Source organism: Hevea brasiliensis, chromosome 18 (genome assembly GCF_030052815.1).
Source record: "Hevea brasiliensis isolate MT/VB/25A 57/8 chromosome 18, ASM3005281v1, whole genome shotgun sequence".
NCBI lineage: Eukaryota > Viridiplantae > Streptophyta > Magnoliopsida > Malpighiales > Euphorbiaceae > Hevea > Hevea brasiliensis.
The window spans coordinates 3,395,815-3,420,284 of NC_079510.1; the positions used below are offsets into that span (position 1 = coordinate 3,395,815).

Genomic DNA, 24,470 nt, shown 5'->3' on the forward strand with positions numbered 1-24,470 from the left:
TGATGCCATCTGTATCCACATATCATTGGCCTCCATATCTAGCTTCAATACTTCGGACTCGAGAAGCTCATTTTTGAACTTCACTTGCTTTACTCCTTTGAACTCCCACCACTTTGTTCGAGCTACACTATTTCTTCTGACCTTACTTGAATTGTTCCTAAACTTGACATCCAAGACCACCAACTTATGTTGATTTGTTAAAGCCTCTCCTGGAATGACCTTGCAATCCTTGCATAGAGCTCTATTTGTCTTCCTGGTTAAGAGGAAGTCGATTTGGCTTCTATGTTGCCCACTTTTGAAAGTCACTAAATGTGACTCTCTTTTTATAAAGTAGGTATTTGCTAGTATTAGGTCGTATGCCATAGCAAAATCCAGGATGCTTTTTCCCTCCTCATTTCGACTGCCAAAATCAAAACCTCCATGAACATTCTCATAACCTTGCCTATCACTTCCTACATGTCCATTCAAATCTCCACCAATGAAAACATTCTTTTCATTCGGTATGCTTTGCATTAAATCATTCATATCTTCCCAAAACCTTTGTTTACTCTCACTGTCTAGTCCTATTTGTGGGGCATAAGCACTAACTATATTTATTGTTTCTCCTTCTAGTACTAGCTTTACTAGTATAATTCTATCTCCTACTCTTTTCACAGCTACTACTGCGTCTTTCAATGTTCTGTCTATGATTATACCCACTCCGTTCTTGTTCCTCTCCTTTCCAGTAAACCACAGTTTGTACCCTGAATTACCCACTTCCTTACTTTTCTCTCCTACCCATTTAGTCTCCTGAATGCAAGCAATATTCACCCTTCTCCTTTCCAAGGTATCCACAAGCTCCATTAATTTTCCTGTAAGTGATCCAACATTCCAAGTACCAACCCTAATCCTCCTCCTATCCTGCTCCTTCCTAATTGGTCTCCTTCTATGATATTTTCTATTATTTTCTATATATGTATATCTTTCTACATATACCATATATAGAGAAGCAAATTTGAGTATTAAATGCCTAAATTTTGAAATGAGGCCACCAAAATCATACTGTCTAAAAGGAGTACGCGTGATCAAGGCATGAATTCAATGCATGCCATTTAAATCAAGGTGAGTCTTTGGTGTGACTATGCCAAACAGCTATTCTTTCTAGCCCCATGGACATTTAATACATGCCACATGATGCAATGAAATCCTGACACAGAGATAGAGCATCCAGACATCACGAACCTAAAGATTCAAAGGAGTCAAAGGGGGACTAATGATATAGCCTACCAAAAACTGAGTCAAATGGTCAACAGACTTGGTCAAAGAGTCAATGTAGTGGTTAGAGAATCAATCTGTTAGAGGGCTCGATTAAAAAGTCAATTAGCAACGACGATTAGTGAAAAAAGACAACATAATGAATAAAGGGATCATAAAAGTCTCAACCTAAATATTAGATGGCTCAGACTGCATAATGAGCATTCCAAGCTATTTGATGATCCGATGCTTAGACTTGTCGCCCCAACAACAATAAACCGAATGCCATTAGCCAACAAAAAGGGCAAGTTTATAAGGAACATGCATCTAGTAGTAGTCATGCTCACTGAGAATCTTAGGATCACAACCGAACAGCCTAAAATTTTAAGAGCTAATTCCAACAGTTATCTAGGGTTTTGATGCATGCATTTTAGATCATCATTTAGGAGTAATTTTTGCACATAATTTACCCTTGTTCATAGCTATTATTATAGATATTAGCATATATTTAGTCAATTTTATAATTTTCACACTTCTTAGTTTAATTTTTGGAATTTATTTGTTTTGTAGGTTAAATTTGGAGAAATTTAGTGTATTTTGATCAGAGTAGCCATTTGGAGGAGATTAGAGTTGAATTGCAAAAATTTTTGAAATTGAGTAAAAAATGGCCGAGAGTTACACAACCTGCAACACAACCAATTTAGCTTATATCGCAGGTTGTGTCGAGCGTCAGATATTCAGGCAGATTGTTACACAACCCGCGACATAACCGATTCAGCTTATGTCATTTTTACTGGAAATGGCTGACGTGGCATTTCCGTTACTCTGATTTTATACCTCACTTTCTCTGGAATCTTTCACTTTTTTACCCATTCTAGGGCAAACCCTTAACCCATATAAAGTCTCATTTATCATTTTCTTTCCATAAGGAGGAAGGGAGGCAATTTTGGCAAGAAAAGAAGGAAAGAAAGAGGGGAGCACGTCTGTCCATTTTCCAGCAGCTGCAGAACCCATTTTCTGCACTCTCCAGCAGCAGATTCTTCTGCATTTTTTTGGGTTTTTCTATTCCTTAACTTATATTTCCATTATTTCTTCATTTATACATTTGGGTTTGTCTTTAAACTATGATTAGTGAGTAGTTGTTGGAGATTCTAGAGATGGGTTTGTAAATATTGCTTTGTAATATGGTTTATCTCTAATTTAGCTAAACACATGAGAATTGCAATTTTGAGGGAAATCAATTCTTAAATTTTTGAAACCTTTTTCAAGCATCTCAAAGTTGGTTTTCATTAAATCAAACCCTGTTTTCACGGTATTTCAAACCTAACAAAAACCCAATTAAAGCTCTAATTGATTTTGGAAAGTCCCCTTAATCCTCTTAGCTTATCTCTAACACCAAGAAAACTAAGTTTATTGCAAGATTATCTATCCTAAATATTCACTTTTTAGTCCATCTATTAGGGATTAAAGCTTAACTTAATGAGGGCCCATTCATCAAGCAAGGCAACAAGCTCACAAGCAATAAATCAAAATGTAACAAACCTCATTTAAATGACTAAATTAGTTCAAAACCACAATACAAAGCAATATTTACAAACCCATCTCTAGAATCTCCAACAACTACTCACTAATCATAGTTTAAAGACAAACCCAAATGTATAAATGAAGAAATAATGGAAATCTAAGTTAAGGAATAGAAAAACCCAGAAAAATGCAGAAGAATCTGCTGCTGGAAAGTGCAGAAAATGGGTTCTGCAGCTGCTGGAAAATGGACAGATGTGCTCCCCTCTTTCTTTCCTTCTTTTCTTGCCAAAATTGCCTCCCTTCCTCCTTATGGAAAGAAAATGATAAAGGAGACTTTATATGGGTTAAGGGTCTGCCCTAGAATGGGTAAAAAAGTGTAAGATTCTAGAGAAAATGAGGTATAAAATCAGAGTAACGGAAATGCCACATCAGCCATTTCCAGTAAAAATGACATAAGCTGAATCGGTTATGTCGCGGGTTGTGTAACAATCTGCCTGAATATCTGACGCTCGACACAACCTGCGACATAAGCTAAATTGGTTGTGCTGCAGGTTGCGTAACTCTCGGCCATTTTTTACTCAATTTCAAAAATTTTTGCAATTCAACTCTAATCTCCTCCAAATGGCTACTCTGATCAAAATACACCAAATTTCTCCAAATTTAACCTACAAAACAAATAAATTCCAAAAATTAAACTAAGAAGTGTGAAAATTATAAAATTGACTAAATATATGCTAATATCTATAATAATAGCTATGAACAAGGGTAAATTATGTGCAAAAATTACTCCTAAATGATGATCTAAAATGCATGCATCAAATTCCCCCATACTCAAACTCTTGCTTGTCCTCAAGCAAAATTTCATTAAAACTCATTTGGAAGGGAACAGAATCAGTTTTTGAAAACACAAAAATCACTAATCCAAACTACCAACTTACCTCTAGCCACCAACATTCCAAATTCCCACCAGCGAAGCACAAAGAATGAAGCAATCACTCTCAACAATTACAAAATAGCTAAGAATTAACCAATCAACCCAAGCAACAAATACCAACCAGCTACAAGAGTCAATTGTGCCTAAACAAACCTAAATGAAATAGATAGCCAATGTGTCTCGAATAGATGGTGAGTAATGTATGGAAGATTATATTGTCAAACCCATATGCAAGCATAAAAGATCTAACTCCACTAATGTAACAAGCATTTTTCAAAGAATCATTAGGTCTTTTTAAGGGTTGTAATGGGGTCAAATAGGGTAAAATTGTGGTTAAACAAGAAAGGGAATAAGGTAAACAAAATATGAGAATATTAATCATGAAACTCAAAGTGCATCCAATACTTTTTTTTTTATATATATATATCAAGAGGAAAGAAATTCATGATGAATCTCAAGTGCTATCACAATGATTATATAAAGGGACTACTTTTATACCCTTTTTTTTATTTTTTATTTTTTATTTTGTATGTGTCCCTATTTCATGTTACACCCAAAATTACCTTTGGGATATTTTGGTGACCTCTTTTTTTTATTATTATTATTTTGTTTTTAAGTTGGATTTTAATTGTTTTAAGCTAATTAGAATTTTTATTTTGTTTTATTTTCACTATTGTTCCTTGTGTTTTTCAGGTACTTTTCTTGTTTATGAGACGATCGAAAAGCACAAGTGATACTAAATTGTTGTTCAATCCTGAAATTGAAAAATTCTGTCGAGCCAACAAAAAGGAATACAAGAGAAGAAAGGAAGCAGAAAAAGAAGAACAACAAAGATTTGAGCAAGAGGAGACAATTGAAAATATGGAGAATCAAAATAGAGCTATTGGTGGAGATAATGGAGGAAATGAGCAAAATAGGCAAAATGAAGTTGTTAATCAAAATGATCCTCAGAGAAGATCCATGTTAGATTATGCTTTTCCTAGATGTGCTGATGTGAGAGATAACAGACCTATTATTGGAGCTAATCAATTTGAGTTAAAGACTGGTCTCATTCAAATGGTTCAGAATTCACAATTTGGAGGTAGTCCACTTGAAAATCCTCATTCTCATTTGAAGAAATTTTTGATGATATGTGGTACACAAAGACAACCTGGAGTTTCAGATGAAGTGATTCGGCTCACCTTATTTCCATTCTCTCTTCGGGATTCAGCATTGGAGTGGTATGACTCACTTCCACAAGCTACTATAGCTACTTGGGAGCAGCTATCTCAAGCTTTTCTATCTTAATTTTTCCCACCTGGGAAGACTACTCATTTGAGGAATTTGATGGTAGCTTTTAAGCCAAGGGATGATGAAACTTTGTATGAATCTTGGATGAGATTTAAGGAGCTTGAAAGGCAATGTCCTCATCATGAAATACCCAAATGGATGATTGTTCAGAATTTTTACACCAGAGTTACTCCAGCCATAAGAAACAGAATTGATTCACAAGCAGGAGGAGATTTCATGAGAATGACAAGTGAAGAATGCTATGATTTATTAGAGAAGATTGCTCATAATACCCATTTGTGGGGAAATCCTAGAGCACTTGAGCCAAAGAAGGCTGGGATTTATGAACTTGACTCAGTTAGCTACATGAATGCAAGATTTGATCAGTTGACTCAGCTTCTTAGTGATTTTTGCACAAAGGCAACAACCTCAACTCCTACAACTATGCAACAAGTTGCCTACACAGATGGAACCCAAAGTTGTGGAGTTGATTACTCTTCTTATGGTGATGATTATTTACAAGAACAAGCTGCTTATGCAGAAGGTTATCAACAGAAACCTATGGGAAATTCTTACTCTAATGTGAATAACTCAACATGGAGACCACAAGCAACTTTTGCTCAACAAGGTCAAAGCTCAAATTATCCTCATAACCAGCAGTATATGCAGCAGAATAGGCCTCAATTTCAGCCTCAATTTCAGCCCACAAGGCAGCCACAACCTGGATATCAAGCAAGAGCACAACAATCCCTTCCACCTCATGAACCGAAGCCAACCTTGGAAAGTATGATGGAGAAATTTTTTGCTGAACAAAGTAAGATGAATAGCAAATTGGAGGAAGAAATGCAAGACATGAGATAAACCATGGATCAATTACAAGTCCACAGCCGCATGTTGGAGACTCAATTGGCTCAACAAGCAAGCTCATCGGGAAGCAAATCCTATGGCAAGCTACCTAGCCAACCACAAAACCCTTATGAACAATGTAAAGTTGTGACCTTGAGAAATGGTAAGAAAGTTGGTCAAGAGAGTGAAAACAAGAGAGAAGAAAAAGAGAGCACAAAAGAAAAAAATTCAATTGAGAGCAAGAAAAATGAAAAAGAAGAAGAAAGCAAAAGTGAGCAAGATGAGGGAGAGAAACCATACATCCCACCTGAACCTTACAAGCCCACCCTTCCCTACCCTCAAAGATTCATCAAGCACAAGCTAGACAAACAATTTGGCAAATTCCTTGAAGTACTAAAGAAGTTGTATATCAATGTGCCATTCACTGAGGCACTATCCCAAATGCCAAGTTATGCCAAGTTTTTGAAAGAGATTCTTACCAACAAGAGAAGGCTAGAAGATTATGACACCATCAACTTGGGAGAGCAATGCAGTGCTATAATTCAGAAGAAGTTACCTCCCAAACTCAAAGATCCGGGTGTGTTTTCCATTCCTTGTCATATAGGTGATAATTGTGTGGCAAATGCCTTATGTGACCTTGGAGCTAGTGTTAGCCTAATGCCTCTTTCAATATATGAGAAGTTGAATATGGGAGAGTTGAAGCCCACAAACATGTATCTTTCATTGGCTGGCCGTTCAATTAAGTATCCAGAAGGCATTCTAGAAAATGTGCCTATCAAGGTTGGGAAATTCTACATTCCGGTGGACTTTGTCATTTTAGATATAGAAGAAGACACAAAAGTTCCTATCTTATTGGGAAGACCCTTTTTGGCAACAGCTGGTGCATTAATTGATGTGAAGGGTGAGAAATTGACACTTAGAGTGGGAGATAATCAAATGATATTCAACATCAATCCAGCCATGAAAAGGAAACATGAAGAAGTTGAGTCTTGTTTGTGGGTAGACATTATTGATGAGATTGTTCAAGAGCATTTTAGAAAAAGCTATCCACAAGACCCTTTTGAAAATTGCTTAGTCCATGGTGGGAGCATTGATCATGACAATCACAATATAGCTGCTTTTGCACAACACTTGGAGAGCTCTCCACCACATCCTGAAGCCACAAATTTTCAACTTGAAGAAGTGCAAAATTTGGAGATTAAACCACCATCATTAAAGGTAGAGGATGCCCCAAAGGTAGATCTTAAACTCTTCCTTCCAACCTCAGGTATGCTTTTCTTGGACCCAATGGAACATATCATGTTTTAATTAATGCATCTTTGACTGATATTGAGAATGAAAAATTGTTGAGAGTTTTGAGAGAATATAGAAGAGTTTTGGGTTACGCAATTGATGATATAAAGGGAATTAGTCCAACAGTTTGTATGCATAGGATTTTCCTAGAGCCAAACAGTAGACCTTCTATTGAACACCAAAGAAGATTAAATCCTACAATGAAGGATGTTGTGAAAAAGAAAATCCTAAAATTACTAGCTGCTGGAATTATTTACCCCATTTCTGACAGTGAGTGGGTTAGTCCTGTGCATGTTGTACCAAAAAAAGGTGGGATGACAGTTGTTAAAAATGAGAATAATGAATTGATACCCACTAGAACTGTTACAGGTTGGAGAATGTGCATAGACTATAGGAAGTTGAATAATGCTACAAGAAAAGACCATTTTCCCCTTCCTTTTATGGATCAAATGTTAGAGAGATTAGCCAATCATTCATTCTTTTGTTACTTAGATGGATATTCTGGTTTCTTTCAAATTCCAATCCACCCTGATGACCAAGAAAAAACTAACTTTACATGTCCTTATGGCACCTTTGCCTATCGAAGGATGCCATTCGGATTGTGTAATGCGCCTGGAACATTTCAAAGGTGCATGATGGCCATTTTTTCTGATTTTATTGAAGAAATTATGGAGGTCTTCATGGATGACTTTTCAGTATATGGCACTAATTTTGATTCATGCTTGACTAATTTGTCTAAAATCTTGCAGAGATGTGCTGAAAATGATCTAGTGTTGAATTGGGAGAAATGCCACTTTATGGTCCAAGAGGGGATCATTTCAGGGCATTTTATCTCAAATAGGGGAATTAAAGTGGATAGAGCTAAAATAGAAATTATTGAAAAAATGCCCCCTCCAACCACTGTCAAAGGAGTGCGGAGTTTTCTTGGACATGCTAGGTTTTACCGGCGATTTATTCAGGATTTTTCTAAACTTGCTAAACCCTTAACAAATCTTTTGAATCATGATGTTAAATTTGATTTTAATCAAGATTGTATGGTTGCTTTTTGCAGGTTGAAGACGGCCTTAACAACAGCTCCTATCATGCAACCCCCAGATTGGACTTTGCCATTCGAAATCATGTGTGATGCAAGCGAGTTTCTTTGTTGGAGCCGCCTTGGCAGTGAAAGATAGAAAACCTTATGCCATTTACTATGCAAGCCGAACCCTTGATGAAGCTCAAGTTAATTATGCTACAACTGAAAAGGAGTTTCTTGCGGTAGTATTTGCACTCAATAAATTTCATTCTTATTTGGTCAACTCAAAGGTAATAGTTTTCACTGATCATGTAGCAATAAGGTATTTAATGAGCAAGAAAGAAGCTAAATCTAGGCTGATTAGATGGATTTTGTTACTTCAAGAATTTGATTTAGAAATAAGAGATAAAAAAGGTATTGAGAATGTGGTGGCTGATCACCTTTCTAGGATAAAAACTGAAAATAAAGATGATGAAATTGTGCCAATTGATGAGTTTTTCATGAATGAGCAGTTGTATGTGTTGAATTCTGCACTTCCATGGTTTGCTGATATTGTGAATTTCTTGTCTTATGGTGTCTTGCCACCTGATTTCTCTTGGCAGCAAAAGAAAAGATTCTTGCATGATGTTAAATTTTATTCTTGGAAAGAACCTCTTTTGTTTAGGAGATGTAATGATGGAATAATTAGGAGATGTATACTAGAGGAAGAAATAAATGATGTTCTTTGCCATTATCATTCTTCTGAATATGGTGGTCATTTTAGTGTCTCAAAAATTGTTGAAAAAGTCTTGACATCAGGTTTCTATTGGCCAAATATGTTTAAACATGTGAGAAAATTTGTAAGCAAGTGTGATAGGTGCCAAAGGGTAGGCAACATTTCCAAGAGAGATGAGATGCCCCAACAGTCCATATTAGAAGTCGAATTATTTGATTTGTGGGGAATTGATTTCATGGGGCCATTTCCATCTTCTTATGGGAATAAATATATCTTGGTAGGGGTGGATTATGTATCTAAATGGGTAGAAGCTATTGCTTCACCTACCAATGATGCAAAAGTTGTGGTGAAATTTCTGAAAAAATTTGTTTTAACTAGATTTGGTGCCCCACGTGCCATAATCAGTGATGGTGGTAGCCATTTTTGCAACCACCAATTTGAAAAATTGATGAGAAAATATGGGGTAAAGCATAGGATTGCCACACCATATCACCCTCAAACAAATGGCCAAGTAGAAATCACAAATAGAGAAATCAAGCAAATCTTGGAGAAAACTGTCAATAAGTCCAGAAAAGATTGGTCCCTTAAATTAGATGACACTCTTTGGGCATATAGAACAACCTTTAAAACCCACATAGGAACTACACCTTATAGGTTAGTTTTTGGGAAATCATGCCATTTGCCCGTAGAGTTAGAACATAAAGCTTATTGGGCCATAAGAGCAATCAATTTTGATTTACAAGCTGTTGGACATAAAAGACTTTTGCAACTTGATGAATTAGAAGAATTGAGACTTGATGCTTATGAAAATGCTAGGATCTATAAAGAAAGAACTAAAAAATGGCATGATAAGCATATCAAGAAAAAGGACTTTAAAGAAGGAGATTTGGTTCTCTTATTCAATTCAAGGTTAAAATTTTTTCCAGGAAAATTAAAATCAAGGTGGTCCGGTCCATTCAAAATTGTGAAAGTTTTACCTCATGGTGCTGTGGAAATTTTTGGTGAAAAATCGAGTAATTTCAAGGTAAATGGAAAAAGGTTGAGGCACTATTCAGTCGGTGAACCAATTGAGAAGATAGCAACCTGCTATCTTTCTCATTCTCCATAAAATCTTGAGTGAGTATGGTCAAGCTAAAGACCTAAACTTAGCATTTTTATGCATAACTCATAATTTTTCATTGATTCTTTATTTCTTTCATATATATATATATATATATATATATATATATATATATATATATATATATATATATTTTTGTTTTAGGTTTTTCTATACTCCTTATTTAGAGTTTAACATTGTTCTAATTTCCTTGTGCAGATGGGATGCAATGCATTACAAGCAAATGAGCATAAAAATTTTTTTTTTTGTTTTAGTTCTAGTTTTAAATTTTAGTTTTAAACTTGTTCACTTATAATTTTCATCTTTCTTTTGTCGATTATTTGCTGTTGCATATTGCTGGATTCATTGCCCTTTTTGTTAATTTTAAGAGAAAATTTTTCCAAACCTTGTCATCTTGGTCTAAAAAAAAGAAAATTATTTGAATGTGGATGTGTGAATTGGTGCTTTGAAAAATTATTTTTTATGAGTATTTGATGAACATAACAAGTTGAACAATTAGAATTCATGTTATGAAGGTTTAATCATTTGAAATCTAATTTGTTTCAATTTTTTAGGTGCTATGAAATTTGGTCAAATTTGGGCAGCAGATTACACAACCTGCGACATAACCAGTTTTGCTTGTGTTGTCGCTTGTGTTCGCTGGGCACATTTTGGGCAGATTGTTACACAATCTGTGACATAACTGGTTTTGCTTGTGTCGTTGCTTGTGTTCGCTGGGCACATTTTGGGCAGATTGTTACACAACCTGCGACATAACCGGTTTTGCTTGTGTCGTTGCTTGTGTTACACAACTTCTGACACAACCCCTCTATCCTTATGTTCTAACTTGTGTCGCCTGTTTGTTTTGCAGGATAAGGACTCACTTCACCAGAATGGGCCAGCAGCTACCCCAAGCCCAAAAACCCATTAACCCATTTTGATATAAAAAAAATAAATAATAATAATAAACCAAATCCAAAGCCCAAAAACCATACCCCATAAGCCCAAGCCCGAAACCCAAAACCTAAAAAACCAAACCCATAGCCCATGCCTTCACCTTCTTCCTCTCGGCTTAGCCCCGACACGACCCCCTCTTCACCGTCACCTTCGTCCTCACAGTCACCTCCACCATAGACATTTTTCTTCGACTTCTTCCCATTCTTCTTCTTTCTTAGTCCCTTCCCTCCATTTCGCCATGCCCGACTCCCCACTCTCTTTCAAAAACTCCCCTCCCCATTCCTCACAGCCGCTGCAGCCCCAAACCACTCCACCCATGAATGCCGATTCACTGGAAGCCCATTCTGGTAACGCCCCCATCGCTTCATACAAGAAGAAAAAGGCCAAAAGCATTAAGCTGCACAAATCAACAAGCGGCTTCAAGAGGAAGCGACTCGAACCGGCCACACAACAACTCTCAGTCCCGCCCCCAATGCCTGCTGCACCTGATGTCCAACGTAGCATCCCAAAATCGGCGGTCAAGCGCCCAGGTATATCAAAAGGTAACTTCGCAATTCCCTCCTCTTTGCCTGCTGCTAGACATTGGGTATTACCTACTGCCGAAATGAAAGAAATAAGGCAAGAGTCGACGCTCGAAAAATGGTTCAAACTCAGTATTTGGATGTGTTTACACTTAAATCCTTGAAGATATATGATGAAATGCAGACTCTGTTAGATGCTTTAGGTTGGGTGCGATTTGCACATAAACAAGAACTGGTTTACCCCATTTTAGTGCAGAATTTATGGCATCCCTGTCCACTAGTAAGCATAAAAATGCCTTGGATAATGACTTGACAATCAATTTTAGATGCCTTGGTCAAGATAGGGTGCTGTCTATGGATAATTTTCATCATATATTCGGCTTTCCACCTGATGGTTTGTTCAAAATACCTACTAGCCAAAGGGACTATAATGGGTATGAATTTTGGCAGCAAATTGCACCTTCAGCAGGTACTTTCAAACCGGGGCACAGTAAGGCCTCTAAGATTGAGAGTCATGCCTTGAGATTGCTTCAGAGATTAATTGCAAATACAATTTTAGGAAGAGGAACTAGTGTTGGCACAATGTCTCAGTATGATTTATTCTTTTTGTGGTGTGCAAAAACTAGTAAAAAAGCTTAACCTGGTTATTATTTTTGCCGTCATGTGATCCGCCAGACTACTAGGGGTACTGGTAACATTGTGTTTGGAGGTTTGGTCACACCCATTGCACATTATTTTGGCTTTAATCCTCAAGTTCACAAGTGTGCTGCTGTTCCAACTGGTTTGCTACTTTTGGATGGACCTCATTTGGCCAACCAAAAATTTTGTATTAAAAATGAGGCTACCAAGCTGTATGAGATTCCTACACCAACCGCACCACCACCTGGCTCTCCCACTGCAATTAGCTCCTCCTCCGCATCTGAGAAACCATCCGAGCAGCCTTTTACACAACCTCCACGCCAGGCTCCACCAGCTGCCCAACCTGCTTCATCAACAGCTTCTGGACCATCCATGGCAACCCTTCTGACATTCATGGAGAATTTCAGTGATGAGATCTATTCTTTTCGGCAAATGACGGATGTCTCTTTTCAAACATTAAGGGATTTAGCTGATATATATTTGGATAGAAGTGCTGAAATGCAAGACGAGTTGAAAGTCATGCGAGCTAAGCTGGAGCAGATCGAAACAAACCAGGCACTGATTTTGAGCATCATCTCTCCACAGCCACCACCAAAAGCACCACCACCTCCACAAGATGGCAAGGGCAAAGAAATTCTCATACCAGACTGACCAGCTTTTATTCTCAATTTACATTTCATGTCTTTATTTTCGTTGCTTAATTAATTAGTGTTTTGAACTTATTTAGTTAATATTTTGCTTGTGTTGTTTTTCTTTTACTTGAACCATTTACTTATTCAGTTTTTTTTTTAGTTCCTCATAAAATACATTTTTCTTTTATATCTTTAGTACTTTGCTCACTTGCTTTGATTTGCTACTTCGGATTTACACTTGATGGCTATATTTTTGAGCTTAACTTCCCTATTCCAAATTTTTGAGTTTAATTGATTTAATGGATTCCATTGCACTGTTTCTTTTGCAATGAGTGCAGCAGCTATCCAAATTTTATTTAATTAAATTGGCTGCACTTCAATGAGGTAACAATTCTCATCTCCGCTTATGTCATTTTCAACACAAGTTGTGCTATCGCTTATGCAACAGGGTAATAATTCTTTATGCACATATGAGCCACCCATTTTCTGCACATATAGCCAAATTATCCCATTCCTCGCAATCTTTTAACATTGAGGACAATGTTCATTCTGAGTATGGGGGAGAGGGTAAACTTTTTGCAAAAATTATTTTTCCTTTTTCATTCGCATATAGTGAAATACTCATTCATTACTTCATACTTGTACATATTCACATATATACACTTGCATATAGCTTCATACACTTAGTTATGCATACTTAGTTACATATAAGTTGACTATACATTTATACACTCATGCATTTCATTAGTTCATTTAAAATTTTTGGATCTTTAAACCAGTCTTTGAATTCCATAAGCCACTTATTCAAGCAATCCAACTTGTCTTTAGATGGTTAGTGGAATGAAAGTTCCAGCTCGGTACAAAGTCTTAAGCACTATTCTTTCTCTTACTTAATAGCTGAAAATTAATATATTTATCTAGGTATGCAGATTCTGATTAGTTATTTTGAGTTTTGAGTGTCTGAATAAGCCTTTAAGGAAGAAAATGGTCATTGTCGTCTCACCATTCCTAGAACAAGCATCTTAGATTTTTGAAAGCGAAATTTTTAACTTGCATTTGATAAGAATATGATTTAGGTATTCCTTCATATTTTAAACCTCGCATTTAGCCTTAACCTACCTTAATTTCATTTCAACCCTTGCAAACCCTCTTGAACCTTAATTCCCTAATTTCTTTGGAACCAAAATCATTTACCTAGCCATTAAACCTAAACACTACCACCTATTAATGAGAATAATATTTTAGCAATTAAGTGCATAAAAAAATAATAAAATAAATAATGATTTAAAAAAAATAAAAAAAATAAAAAAAAGAGGTCACCAAAGTATCCCAAAGGTAATTTTGGGTGTGACATGAAATAGGGACACATACAAAATAAAAAAAAATAAAAAATAAAAAAAGGGTATAAAAGTAGTCCCTTTATATAATTATTGTGATAGCACTTGAGATTCATCATGAATTTCTTTCCTCTTGATATAAAAAAAAAAAAAGTATTGGATGCACTTTGAGTTTCATGATTAATATTCTCATATTTTGTTTACCTTATTCCCTTTCTTTGTTAACCACAATTTTACCCTATTTGACCCCATTACAACCCTTAAAAAGACCTAATGATTCTTTGAAAAATGCTTGTTACATTAGTAAAGTTAGATCTTTTATGCTTGCATATGGGTTTGGCAATATAATCTTCCAGACATTACTCACCATCTATTCGAGACACATTGGCTATCTATTTCATTTAGGTTTGTTTTGGCACAATTGACTCTTGTAGCTGGTTAGTATTTGTTGCTTGGGTTGATTGGTTAATTCTTAGCTATTTTGTAATTGTTGAGAGTGATTGCTTCATTCTTTGTGCTTCGCTGGTGGGAATTTGGAATGTTGGTGGCTATAGGTAAGTTGGTAGTTTGGATTAGTGATTTTTGTGTTTTCAAAAACTGATTCTATTCCCTTCCAAATGAGTTTTAATGAAATTTTGCTTGAGGACAAGCAAGAGTTTGAGTATGGGAGAATTTGATGCATGTATTTTAGATCATCATTTAGGAGTAATTTTTTCACATAATTTACCCTTGTTCATAGCTATTATTATAGATATTAGCATATATTTAGTCAATTTTATAATTTTCACACTTCTTAGTTTAATTTTTGAAATTTATTTGTTTTGTAGGTTAAATTTGGAGAAATTTGGTGTATTTTGATCAGAGTAGCCATTTGGAGGAGACTAGAGTTGAATTGCAAAAATTTTTGAAATTGAGTAAAAAATGGCCGAGAGTTATACAACCTGCAGCACAACCAATTTAGCTTATATCGCAGGTTGTGTCGAGCGTCAGATATTCAGGCAGATTGTTACACAACCCGCGACACAACCCGCGACATAACCGATTCAGCTTATGTCATTTTTACTAGAAATGGCTGACGTGGCATTTCCGTTACTCTGATTTTATACATCACTTTCTCTGGAATCTTCCACTTTTTTACCCATTCTAGGGCAGACCCTTAACCCATATAAAGTCTCCTTTATCATTTTCTTTCCATAAGGAGGAAGGGAGGCAATTTTGGCAAGAAAAGAAGGAAAGAAAGAGGGGAGCACGTCTGTCCATTTTCCAATAGCTGCAGAACCCATTTTCTGCACTTTCCAGCAGCAGATTCTTCTGCATTTTTCTGGGTTTTTCTATTCCTTAACTTAGATTTCCATTATTTCTTCATTTATACATTTGGGTTTGTCTTTAAACTATAATTAGTGAGTAGTTGTTGGAGATTCTAGAGATGGGTTTGTAAATATTGCTTTGTATTGTGGTTTTAAACTAATTTAGTCATTTAAATGAGGTTTGTTACATTTTGATTTATTGCTTGTGAGCTTGTTGCCTTGCTTGATGAATGGGCCCTCATTAAGTTAAGCTTTAATCCCTAATAGATGGACTGAAAAATGAATATTTAGGATAGATAATCTTGCAATAAACTTAGTTTTCTTGGTGTTAGAGATAAGCTAAGAGGATTAAGGGGACTTTCCAAAATCAATTAGAGCTTTAATTGGGTTTTTGTTAGGTTTGAAATACCGTGAAAACATGGTTTGATTTAATGAAAACCAACTTTGAGATGCTTGAAAAAGGTTTCAAAAATTTAAGAATTGATTTCCCTCAAAATTGTAATTCTCATGTGTTTGGCTAAATTAGAGATAAACCACATGCAAACAATATTGAAAAATCCAATCTCTAGAATCACTTTAATTTTTATTGAATTTAGATTTAATTCCTCCAAAATTTATAAATAGCAATTTCAATTTAAATCTTGGTAATCTAGTTTAATTAATCGTTTGATTTAGCTTAAATTTTTCAAATACCAATTTTAATTTCAAATTTCATTTTACATCTTTAAATTTTATCATTCTAATTAGCTTATACTTTTTATTTCCAATTTAAGCACAATTCCCTATAGGATCGATATCATTTTTTTTTAAAACAATACTACTGTGACCCGTGTACTTGCGGATTACACAACAACATCAGGTTTTAACTTATTAATATTAAGATAATGCACGTACCAAGTACACTTACTCTGTCAAAATTACTACTAACTTCTACTTTTATTCTTCAAATATTCTCAAATAGATTTCTAACTTGAATATTAAAATGATTGGCCAATAGGCCCCAACCTCACCCATTTCTTTTTGCTTGGAGCCTCAAATCACAGTCGAGCTGGTCAAAGGAAACTCACAAAAGTATTATCATTAAAACCATTAAAATAACATATATATATATTTTTTTTATTACTATAAATTGTGTTTTAAATTTATTTGCTTGAATGCATGTTATAACTGATGTATTGATAAATTATATAAAAAGAATGAATCTAAGTAAATTAGTAATAAAACCAAATTTTAGCACTTGAAGAAACCTTATTGGAAGATCTTCAATTGACATACCGAGCAGCTTTGCTATCACAACCGGATGCTAATTTTTTATTAAAAAAATAAAAATAAAAAATAAAAAATAAAAAATAAAAAATAAAAATAAAAATTATAGTATAAAGGCAACATGAATATGATAACTATTTCTATAACATATATGGTCGTCCCAATTTAGAAATAAACATGAAATAAAATCAAAAGATCATTCAAATTTTGCTTTTATCATCATCATCTTCGTCACTGAGTTCATCTTCAATCCCATGAAAGTCATCCTATCTGATGCCTGTTTTGCCCCTTTCACAATCTTCTCTGCCTCCCTGCTATCTTCTCTTCCTCTTTCATTGTTTTTCTTAGAATCTTTTCTTGCTTTTATTGATGAAAATGTGTTTAAAACTGACAAGAACTCATCATTCTTGCTAACCAATCAATAATATTCCAGTTTTCTTTCTTCTTTTTCTTTGAATCCTTCTTCGGGGGACACCATAAGCAGCCAGTTTTCCGAGGAGGAGAAGGTGAATCCATGGAAGAGTTTGGCGAACCCAAAGGAGAATTAAATGACTCAGATTTCAATTTATAATTAAACGAACTCCTCTTCCTTGAGTTATGTTTGGATGGCATGGAAATGAAATTTTCAATCCATGAATTGGAAGAATCAGAAGGGGAGAAAAGTGATTCATCTTTGGATTTCTCCTCCAAACCCTTTTCTCCACTTGGGTTTTCATCCATAGGCGAGAAAATCTGTTCTCCTGTTGAAGAATTCTAGGGAAAAGAAACATACCCTTTACTTGGGAATTCCTTCTCTTCAGGATCCAAGAAAATATCTACTATATCCTTCATTGAATTTGTTTTCCCAACTGAGTCAGTTTTGTTAGGAGAGCCATGACCTATTTTGCCTCTGAGAGAGTCAAAATCGAAGTGGGCATTTGAAGATTTAGGTTTGGATTTGAGTTTGATGTATCGGGTTTCCAAATCAGAAGGGAGTGCGTTATCATAATTGCAATGAATTGTACCGGAGATAACCGGAATTGAAGTGCACAAACATAATAAAATTCTGCATTTTTTTTTTTTAAGGCGTATAGTGCTATTCAAATGGAATACTTTATAAAATCTGTGTGAGATTTAAAAAATTATATTGATATTAAGATATTCAGAAGTCAAGAGATTGTAATTTATTTATTTTTATTATTATAGTAAAGCTTTTCAATCATATTTTACTCATATAATCGCATTATACACTACATTTGATCTGAAAAGGATATCCTGCTCAGTCAGGCCACCAGCTACCACTTAAGTCCCTCAGTCCTTGGCGGACCCCACTGAGCCATACCCCACCACGCTACGCCTTTCAGCGCAGACTTACAAGAACGGGATTCGAACCCGAGACCTACCACAGGACCGCATGGCTCTGATACCATTTTATCTGAAAAGGATATCCTGCCCAGTCAGGCCACCAGCTACCACTTAAGTCTCTCAGTCCCTGACGGACCCCACTGAGCCCTACCGAAATATTTTTTATTACTATAATTTATGTGTCTTAAATTTGTTTGCTTCAACGCATGTTATAATTGCTATATTGATAAATTCTATAAAAATTTGAATCACAGAGCTTACTCTTTAGAGAGAGTGTAGAGCGGTCCTATCTCTCGAACTCAACTGAGCGTTTTGAGTTTGGCATTGGTTTCTCCTACCCTTTCGAGTAGAGGAGGCTTTGTCTTCCAGTCTGAGTGCGGGCTGTCATTCTCCCTAAGCTCAATTTGCCATGTATATATATTTTTTTGTTTAGCTTTGGTTTGTTTACCTCAAGGCTCAGATGTGGGGCGGTTTTTTTGAAGTTATTTGGAAGAGGCCAGTGGACTAGTTGGGTATGGCATAAGCTAAGTCAGAAGGGTGGTCTCCTTTAAGTGATGTGAGGTACTTTCTAGGGTCTAAGGGCAAGTCAATTATGATGGTATACGACCCGTGAGATTAAACGAGATTGAAATGCTGTGGGGAGCTCTGCTTTGTGTCTCCCTCTAGAAGTCTCCGACGATAGCTCTATTCTTGTGGTTTCAAGCTTATATGGCTGGCTAGGGTAGGGCTTCATTGGATTGTTTGTGCAAGGTTTGCCATTATGTTTGCTCTTAATGGCAAAGCTTTGCTTGCCGTTGGCTGATTATGAAGATTCAAGCATGGGGAGATTAGCGGCAGTGTTTGTTGATGCTCCTTGTGGCCTTTGGTTCAAAGGGTTTCTAGGGAGAAAGAGTTGCGAGCTCAGTTGCTGAGCGTTTAGTTTGTTATTTTGGCTATTAGGAGGCCTTGGTCTAAGCTATTTTTGTATAATGTTGTAATGCCCAATAGGCCTTAGTTTTTCAATGTATCTTACAATTCAATATGTATATATATAGAAAATAATCAAGTAAATTAGTAATAAAATCAAAATTTAGCAGTTGAAGAAACCTTATTGGAAAATTTTCAATTAACATAGTGCAGCTTTGCTATCACAATCGACTCTCCTGGTACTATCTTTTATTAAAATAATAATAATAATAATAATAATAATAATAATAATAATAATAATAGTATAAAGACAATATGAATATGATAACTATTTCTATTAACATATATGGTCAATCCAATTTAGAAATAAACAAGAAATAAAATCAAAAGATCATTCAAATTTTGCTTTTATCATCATCATCACTGAGTTCATCTTCAATCCCGTGAAAACTCATCCTATCTGATGCTTGTTTTGCCCATTGAACAATCTTCTCCGCCTCCCTGCTAATTTTCTCTTGCTCTTTCATTGCCTGTCTTAGAATCTTTTCTTGCTCCTTCGATGAAAATGTGTTTAAAACCGACAAGAACTCATCATTCTTGCTACCCCATTCAATAATATTCCAGTTTTCTTTCTTCTTTTTCTTTGAATCCTTCTTCGGGGAACACCAAAAGCAGCCGGTTTTCCGAGGAGGAGAAGGCGAATCCATGGAATAGTTTGGCGAACCCAAAGGAGAATTAAATGACTCAGATTTCAATTTAGAATTAAACGAACTCCTCTTCCCTGAGTTATGTTTGGATGGCGTGGAAATGAAATTTTCAATCCATGAATTGGAAGAATCAGAAGGGGAGAAAAGCGATTCATCTTTGGATTTCTCCTCCAAACCCTTTTCTCTACTTGGGTTTTCATCTACAGGGAAGAAAATCTCTTCTCCTATAGAAGAATTCAAGGGGAAAGAAACAAACCCTTTACTTGCTGATTCCTTGTCTTTAGCATTCAAGAAACTATCTACTTCATCCTTCATTGAGCTCGTTTTCCCAACTGAGCCAGTTTTGTTAGGAGAGCCATGAACTGTCTTGCCTCTGAGAGAGTCAAAATTGAAATGGGCATTTGAAGATTTGGGTTTGGGTTTGAGTTTGAGGAATCGGGTTTCCAAATCAGAAGGAAGGAGTGAATCAGAAAAAGCAGCACAATTGATTTTAGAGACTTGTTCAAGAACAGAGAGGTCTTGTGCTTGGGAGATAAGCTCCTCCACTGCTGAATCGTCAGTGTCTGAAAGGTTTCCAAAATCGGCCATTTCCACAGAGAGAGAGAGAGAGATTTTCGAAGTTTCGGTGAAGGAGAAGGACGATTTCGCAGTATCGGTGAAGGAGAAGGACGATGTCGAGGTGGGACTAGGAGCTTCTTCATTCGTCACACCACTAACGGCTAGCTCATGCTTTTTTGCACTTTCAACGCGTGGGACCCAACTTCATTCTCTCTCTGAGGGTGTGGAACCCTATCGATTTCCTTTTTCTTTTATTAATTATTTATTAGCCTTTAGTTTTGAATTAAATTTATTATTAATTTGAGTTAATAATTCATATTAAATTATTTTAAGAATTTATATAATAAAAATGTAAATATTAAGAATTTTCTTAAGATTTTTAAAAACATAAAATTTAATTTTTTTTAAATGAAGTATTATAACTAATTATTTAAAAGATTAAGTACTGTATTGAAAAAAAAACTTTTAATTTATTATTTTATAGTGAGAACAGAGTGAATTATTTTTTCTCTTTAAGTAAAATTACCCAAAAAAATTGAAAATTTTCTTTTAAAAAAAATGCAAGATTACATTAAGAAAAAAGAAACCTGCAACATTATACCATTACAAATGTTTAAATAATAAATAATAAATATAAGTCAAAATTACCAAGAAATAATAAAAATAACTCAAACTATTTAATTAGGATTTTGAAATATTAAATAAACAACATGATATTGATGACATTATCTATTAATTGTTTAAAACAAAAATACTTATATTTTCTAATAAAAATATATTTCACTAAGTGAAAACAGAATTTATTAATAAACTTAAAATTTAAAGAAAAGGTTATGAGTTTTTCAAATGGTATAGATTAATTAATATATAAATTTTACCTAATCTTAAGGACTTCTTAGTAAAATACCTTTCTTAATGAGGTGGATGATAACTTCTAAAGCTGTCACGTCACCTCCATCAAATTAACCAGTTAATCAGTTTTGGTTTAATTTCCAGGAAATAGATTTCTTTTTTTTTTTTCTATTTCATAAAGTGGGAGAATTTGAATCAAAATTAAACGTTAAAAAATTTAAAATTAAATTTATAGTTTATTTGACATTAGTCTTAAAAAGTATTTTTTTAAATATAATTATTAAAAATTAAATTTAATATATTTTAACTAATAACAAAATAGAAAATTTACTATTTTTTCTTTATATTTTAACAAAATTAATTATTTAATCTATATTTTTTTAAAAATATACTATTTAGTTCTTATATTTTATTTTTATTAAATTATTTAGTTCATTTATTAAATTTTTCATTAATAATGCTAGTAAAAATTATTATTTAGTACATTTATTTTTATGAAACTAATTAATTAATTCTTATATTTTGAAAAATATTACTATTTAATATCTTTATTTTAGTGAAATTAATTAGTTAGTCCTTATATTTTAAAAAATTCAATATTTTAAAAAATTCAATATTTTTAAATAAAAATAAAAATTTTGTTATGTGAAGACTAAATCTAAATTTACATTTTTTTTAAATTATTCAAATATTTTCATCAAATTTCTTGGATATCATTTTTTTTCTTTATTATGAAACAATTTTCCTTTATTTCTTAGAGTTCTAAGAAATTGATTAACCTTTTTTGCACCGATAGCTTGTAACTTTTTTATTAAAAGATGAAAACAGAAAGAGAATAAGCGAAAAATGTGTGGATAGAAAGGAGAAGAAATACAAAAAGAGAGAAATTAGAAAGAGAATATTAAGATAATTTAGGTATAAAAAATAATTATGAGATTAAATAATTAATAAAATTAAATTACAAGAATTAACTAATATGTTTTTTAAAATACAAGAATTAATTAATTAGTTTTACTAAAATAGAGCAACTAAATAGTTGCTTAACTGGCATTAACTAATAGAAAATTTGATGGAGGGACTAAAAGTTTAATGAAAACAAAATACATTAACTAAACATTATATTTTTCAAGATATAAGAATCAAATAATTAATTTTGTCAAAATATAAGAACTAAATAATAATTTTTCTTAACAAAATAACAAAACGACCATTTTTAAATTATTTTTTAAATAATATTTAAAATAATTTTTTAAAAAATAAATTTTTTTTATGAAAAACGTTTTTGTTTTTATTTTTTACCTTCTAATTTAATGCGAAACAAGGGCTTTAAATCTCACCCAATACTAAAATGGCCACGTATTAAATTGCTAAATTGGGTTCAAAACATGGTGCTCTTAATTCTATACTAGGAAAACTATGATTTTTTTTTTTTTAACTGTAAAACTAATTGATTTAAAAGCCTAAAAAGAAAGAGTAATATAATTAACAAGAAGGCTAAAAATAGGCTCAATGGCAATAAGGCCCTGCTGGTGAAGGAGAGGGAGAGGAAGATAAAACTGAAATTGAAACTAAATACAGTAATAAATAATGAGATAAAACAATGAAACCCATTGAAATACAGCTCTGAAACCCTCTCTTTCAGTTGATCACAACAGCATTCTAGTTAATATTAATATATATATATGTATTATCTAAAATTTTCATTTTCCAATGTGATTAGAATGGCAAGAACAAGCTATTTCATCCTTTGTGGTATGAACATCGTAACACTCTTCATTTCAATGACCATTGTAGCTCATGTTTCCAATGCCTGGAAATTACCTATGCAAATCTATGGCACTGGAGCTTATGCAAGCTTTCTTCAAATTCCAGTCCTCATACTAGGAGCTGCCCTTTTGATCCTTTCAGTTGTGGGATTGATTGCTTTCTTTTGTCAACTAATCTTTCTTCAAAGAGTGTATTTGTGGATTATGCTTTTCATCATGATCACTCTCTTAATCTTCATTATATTTTCCTTGCTTGTAACCAATAAAGGTCCCCAAGAGATTGCTTCTGCAGGTAGACAGTTTAGGCTTGATGAATTCTCTTCCTGGATGCAAACTCATCTTGTGGGTCAAAATCATTGGTCTGGAATCAAGAATTGTTTGCTTGATTCTGGAGTTTGCGACAGCTTTCAAAAGAAGTTGGATGCCTTACCTGCTGCTGTCTTATGGGAGGTCGTGAACCCTGTAGAGGTAGGTTATTATCATTTTTTATCATATATCTAAGACACTATATATATATATATATATATAGTGAGACTCAGTCTGACATGGCTTATGGTTTGCTCTGAATTAGTTTTGATTCAAGGATTAAGGCTAATCAAGATTGGACTAAAAGGTCCACCTCGATTCCAATTTTGATAGTGTTTAAGTTCTAAAATTTTTTTAAAATGAAAATTTGATTTTGGCTTGAAATTAGCTAAATCAGTTTTAGTCCAGTTCAAAGTCAATTTTGATCAATTTGGATTTGATAAATTTTGGTTTCGAATTAGATTAGTCTAATTTCAAACTAAATTATGACTATGATTTTTTTTTATTGGTCAAAAGTATAGGGGAATGAGGGATTGTAAAAGTCGAACCTGAAATCTGCCAACGAAACTAAGCCGTGCTAGGCAATCATAACCATGATTAGAAGAATCTCACATATTTCCATTTTTAACAAATTGAATCCAAACAAAAAATTCACAAAAAATATTAAATTATTATATATTTCTTAATTGATATCATGTTAATATATATATTTATTTGTCCACCGGAAAAAAAATATTTATTTATTTATTTTTTCTTGTTTTTTTGACAGTTAGGTTGCTGCAAGCCCCCATATGGCTGTGGTTACAAATTCAAGAATTTGAGCTATTGGGAAGTCCCAAATTCAGGATTTCAGACAAAAGACAAGGATTGCTATTCATGGGGGAATGATAAGGAAACATTATGCTATAATTGCACTTCTTGCAAGGCTGGATACCTTGACGATATGAGAGAAAATTGGATGGCCTTAAATATGTTCAACATATTTGTTGTCATTTACCTCCTTGTCCTATTTCCACTTGGACGTTTCTCCTTACAAAACCACCCAGAAACCACTTATAATAGTTATAGGTCTGCGTGTTAATTTTTTTCCCCCTTAGATTTGATCACCATGGATCATGGATCAAAGAAAATATGTAGGTTTTTTTTTTTTTTTTTAATAGTGAATTGGATATAGATAAAAAAAAATTTTCATAAGTATTTATACAAAATCAAGCTAATCCAGTTGGTGTATATATATATATATATATATATATATATATATATATATATATATATATATATATATATATATATATAGAATTAATTAGTTCAAAAGAAGATTTTAAGATGATAAATAATTAAAAAAAAAAAAATTAATGAATTCAGTGGTATTAAAGTCATCTTTAAATTGTGAGGTCTTTGATTTAAATTTCAATCAAAATCAATTTAAAAAAAATTGTTGTAT

At 33.8% G+C, this 24,470-nt stretch overlaps 2 protein-coding genes and 1 non-coding gene across 3 annotated transcripts; 1 reads left to right on the forward strand and 2 right to left on the reverse strand.

Annotated features, from left to right (window-relative positions):
* Positions 1-5,002: 5,002 nt before the first annotated feature.
* LOC131176199 (small nucleolar RNA R71) lies at positions 5,003-5,109 on the reverse strand. The gene has a single exon (XR_009146324.1). It is a non-coding gene; the product is annotated as a small nucleolar RNA R71 (small nucleolar RNA).
* Positions 5,110-19,142: 14,033 nt separating this feature from the next.
* LOC110657621 (uncharacterized) lies at positions 19,143-20,309 on the reverse strand. Its single transcript, XM_058141098.1, has one exon. The coding sequence runs from the start codon at positions 20,130-20,132 to the stop codon at positions 19,233-19,235; it is 900 nt and encodes a 299-aa protein (XP_057997081.1). The 5' UTR covers positions 20,133-20,309; the 3' UTR covers positions 19,143-19,232.
* Positions 20,310-22,675: 2,366 nt separating this feature from the next.
* On the forward strand, positions 22,676-24,107 carry LOC110657650 (tetraspanin-8-like). Its single transcript, XM_021814957.2, has 2 exons — positions 22,676-23,188; positions 23,796-24,107. The coding sequence occupies exons 1-2, from the start codon at positions 22,676-22,678 to the stop codon at positions 24,105-24,107; spliced, it is 825 nt and encodes a 274-aa protein (XP_021670649.2).
* The last annotated feature ends 363 nt before the right edge of the window (positions 24,108-24,470 follow it).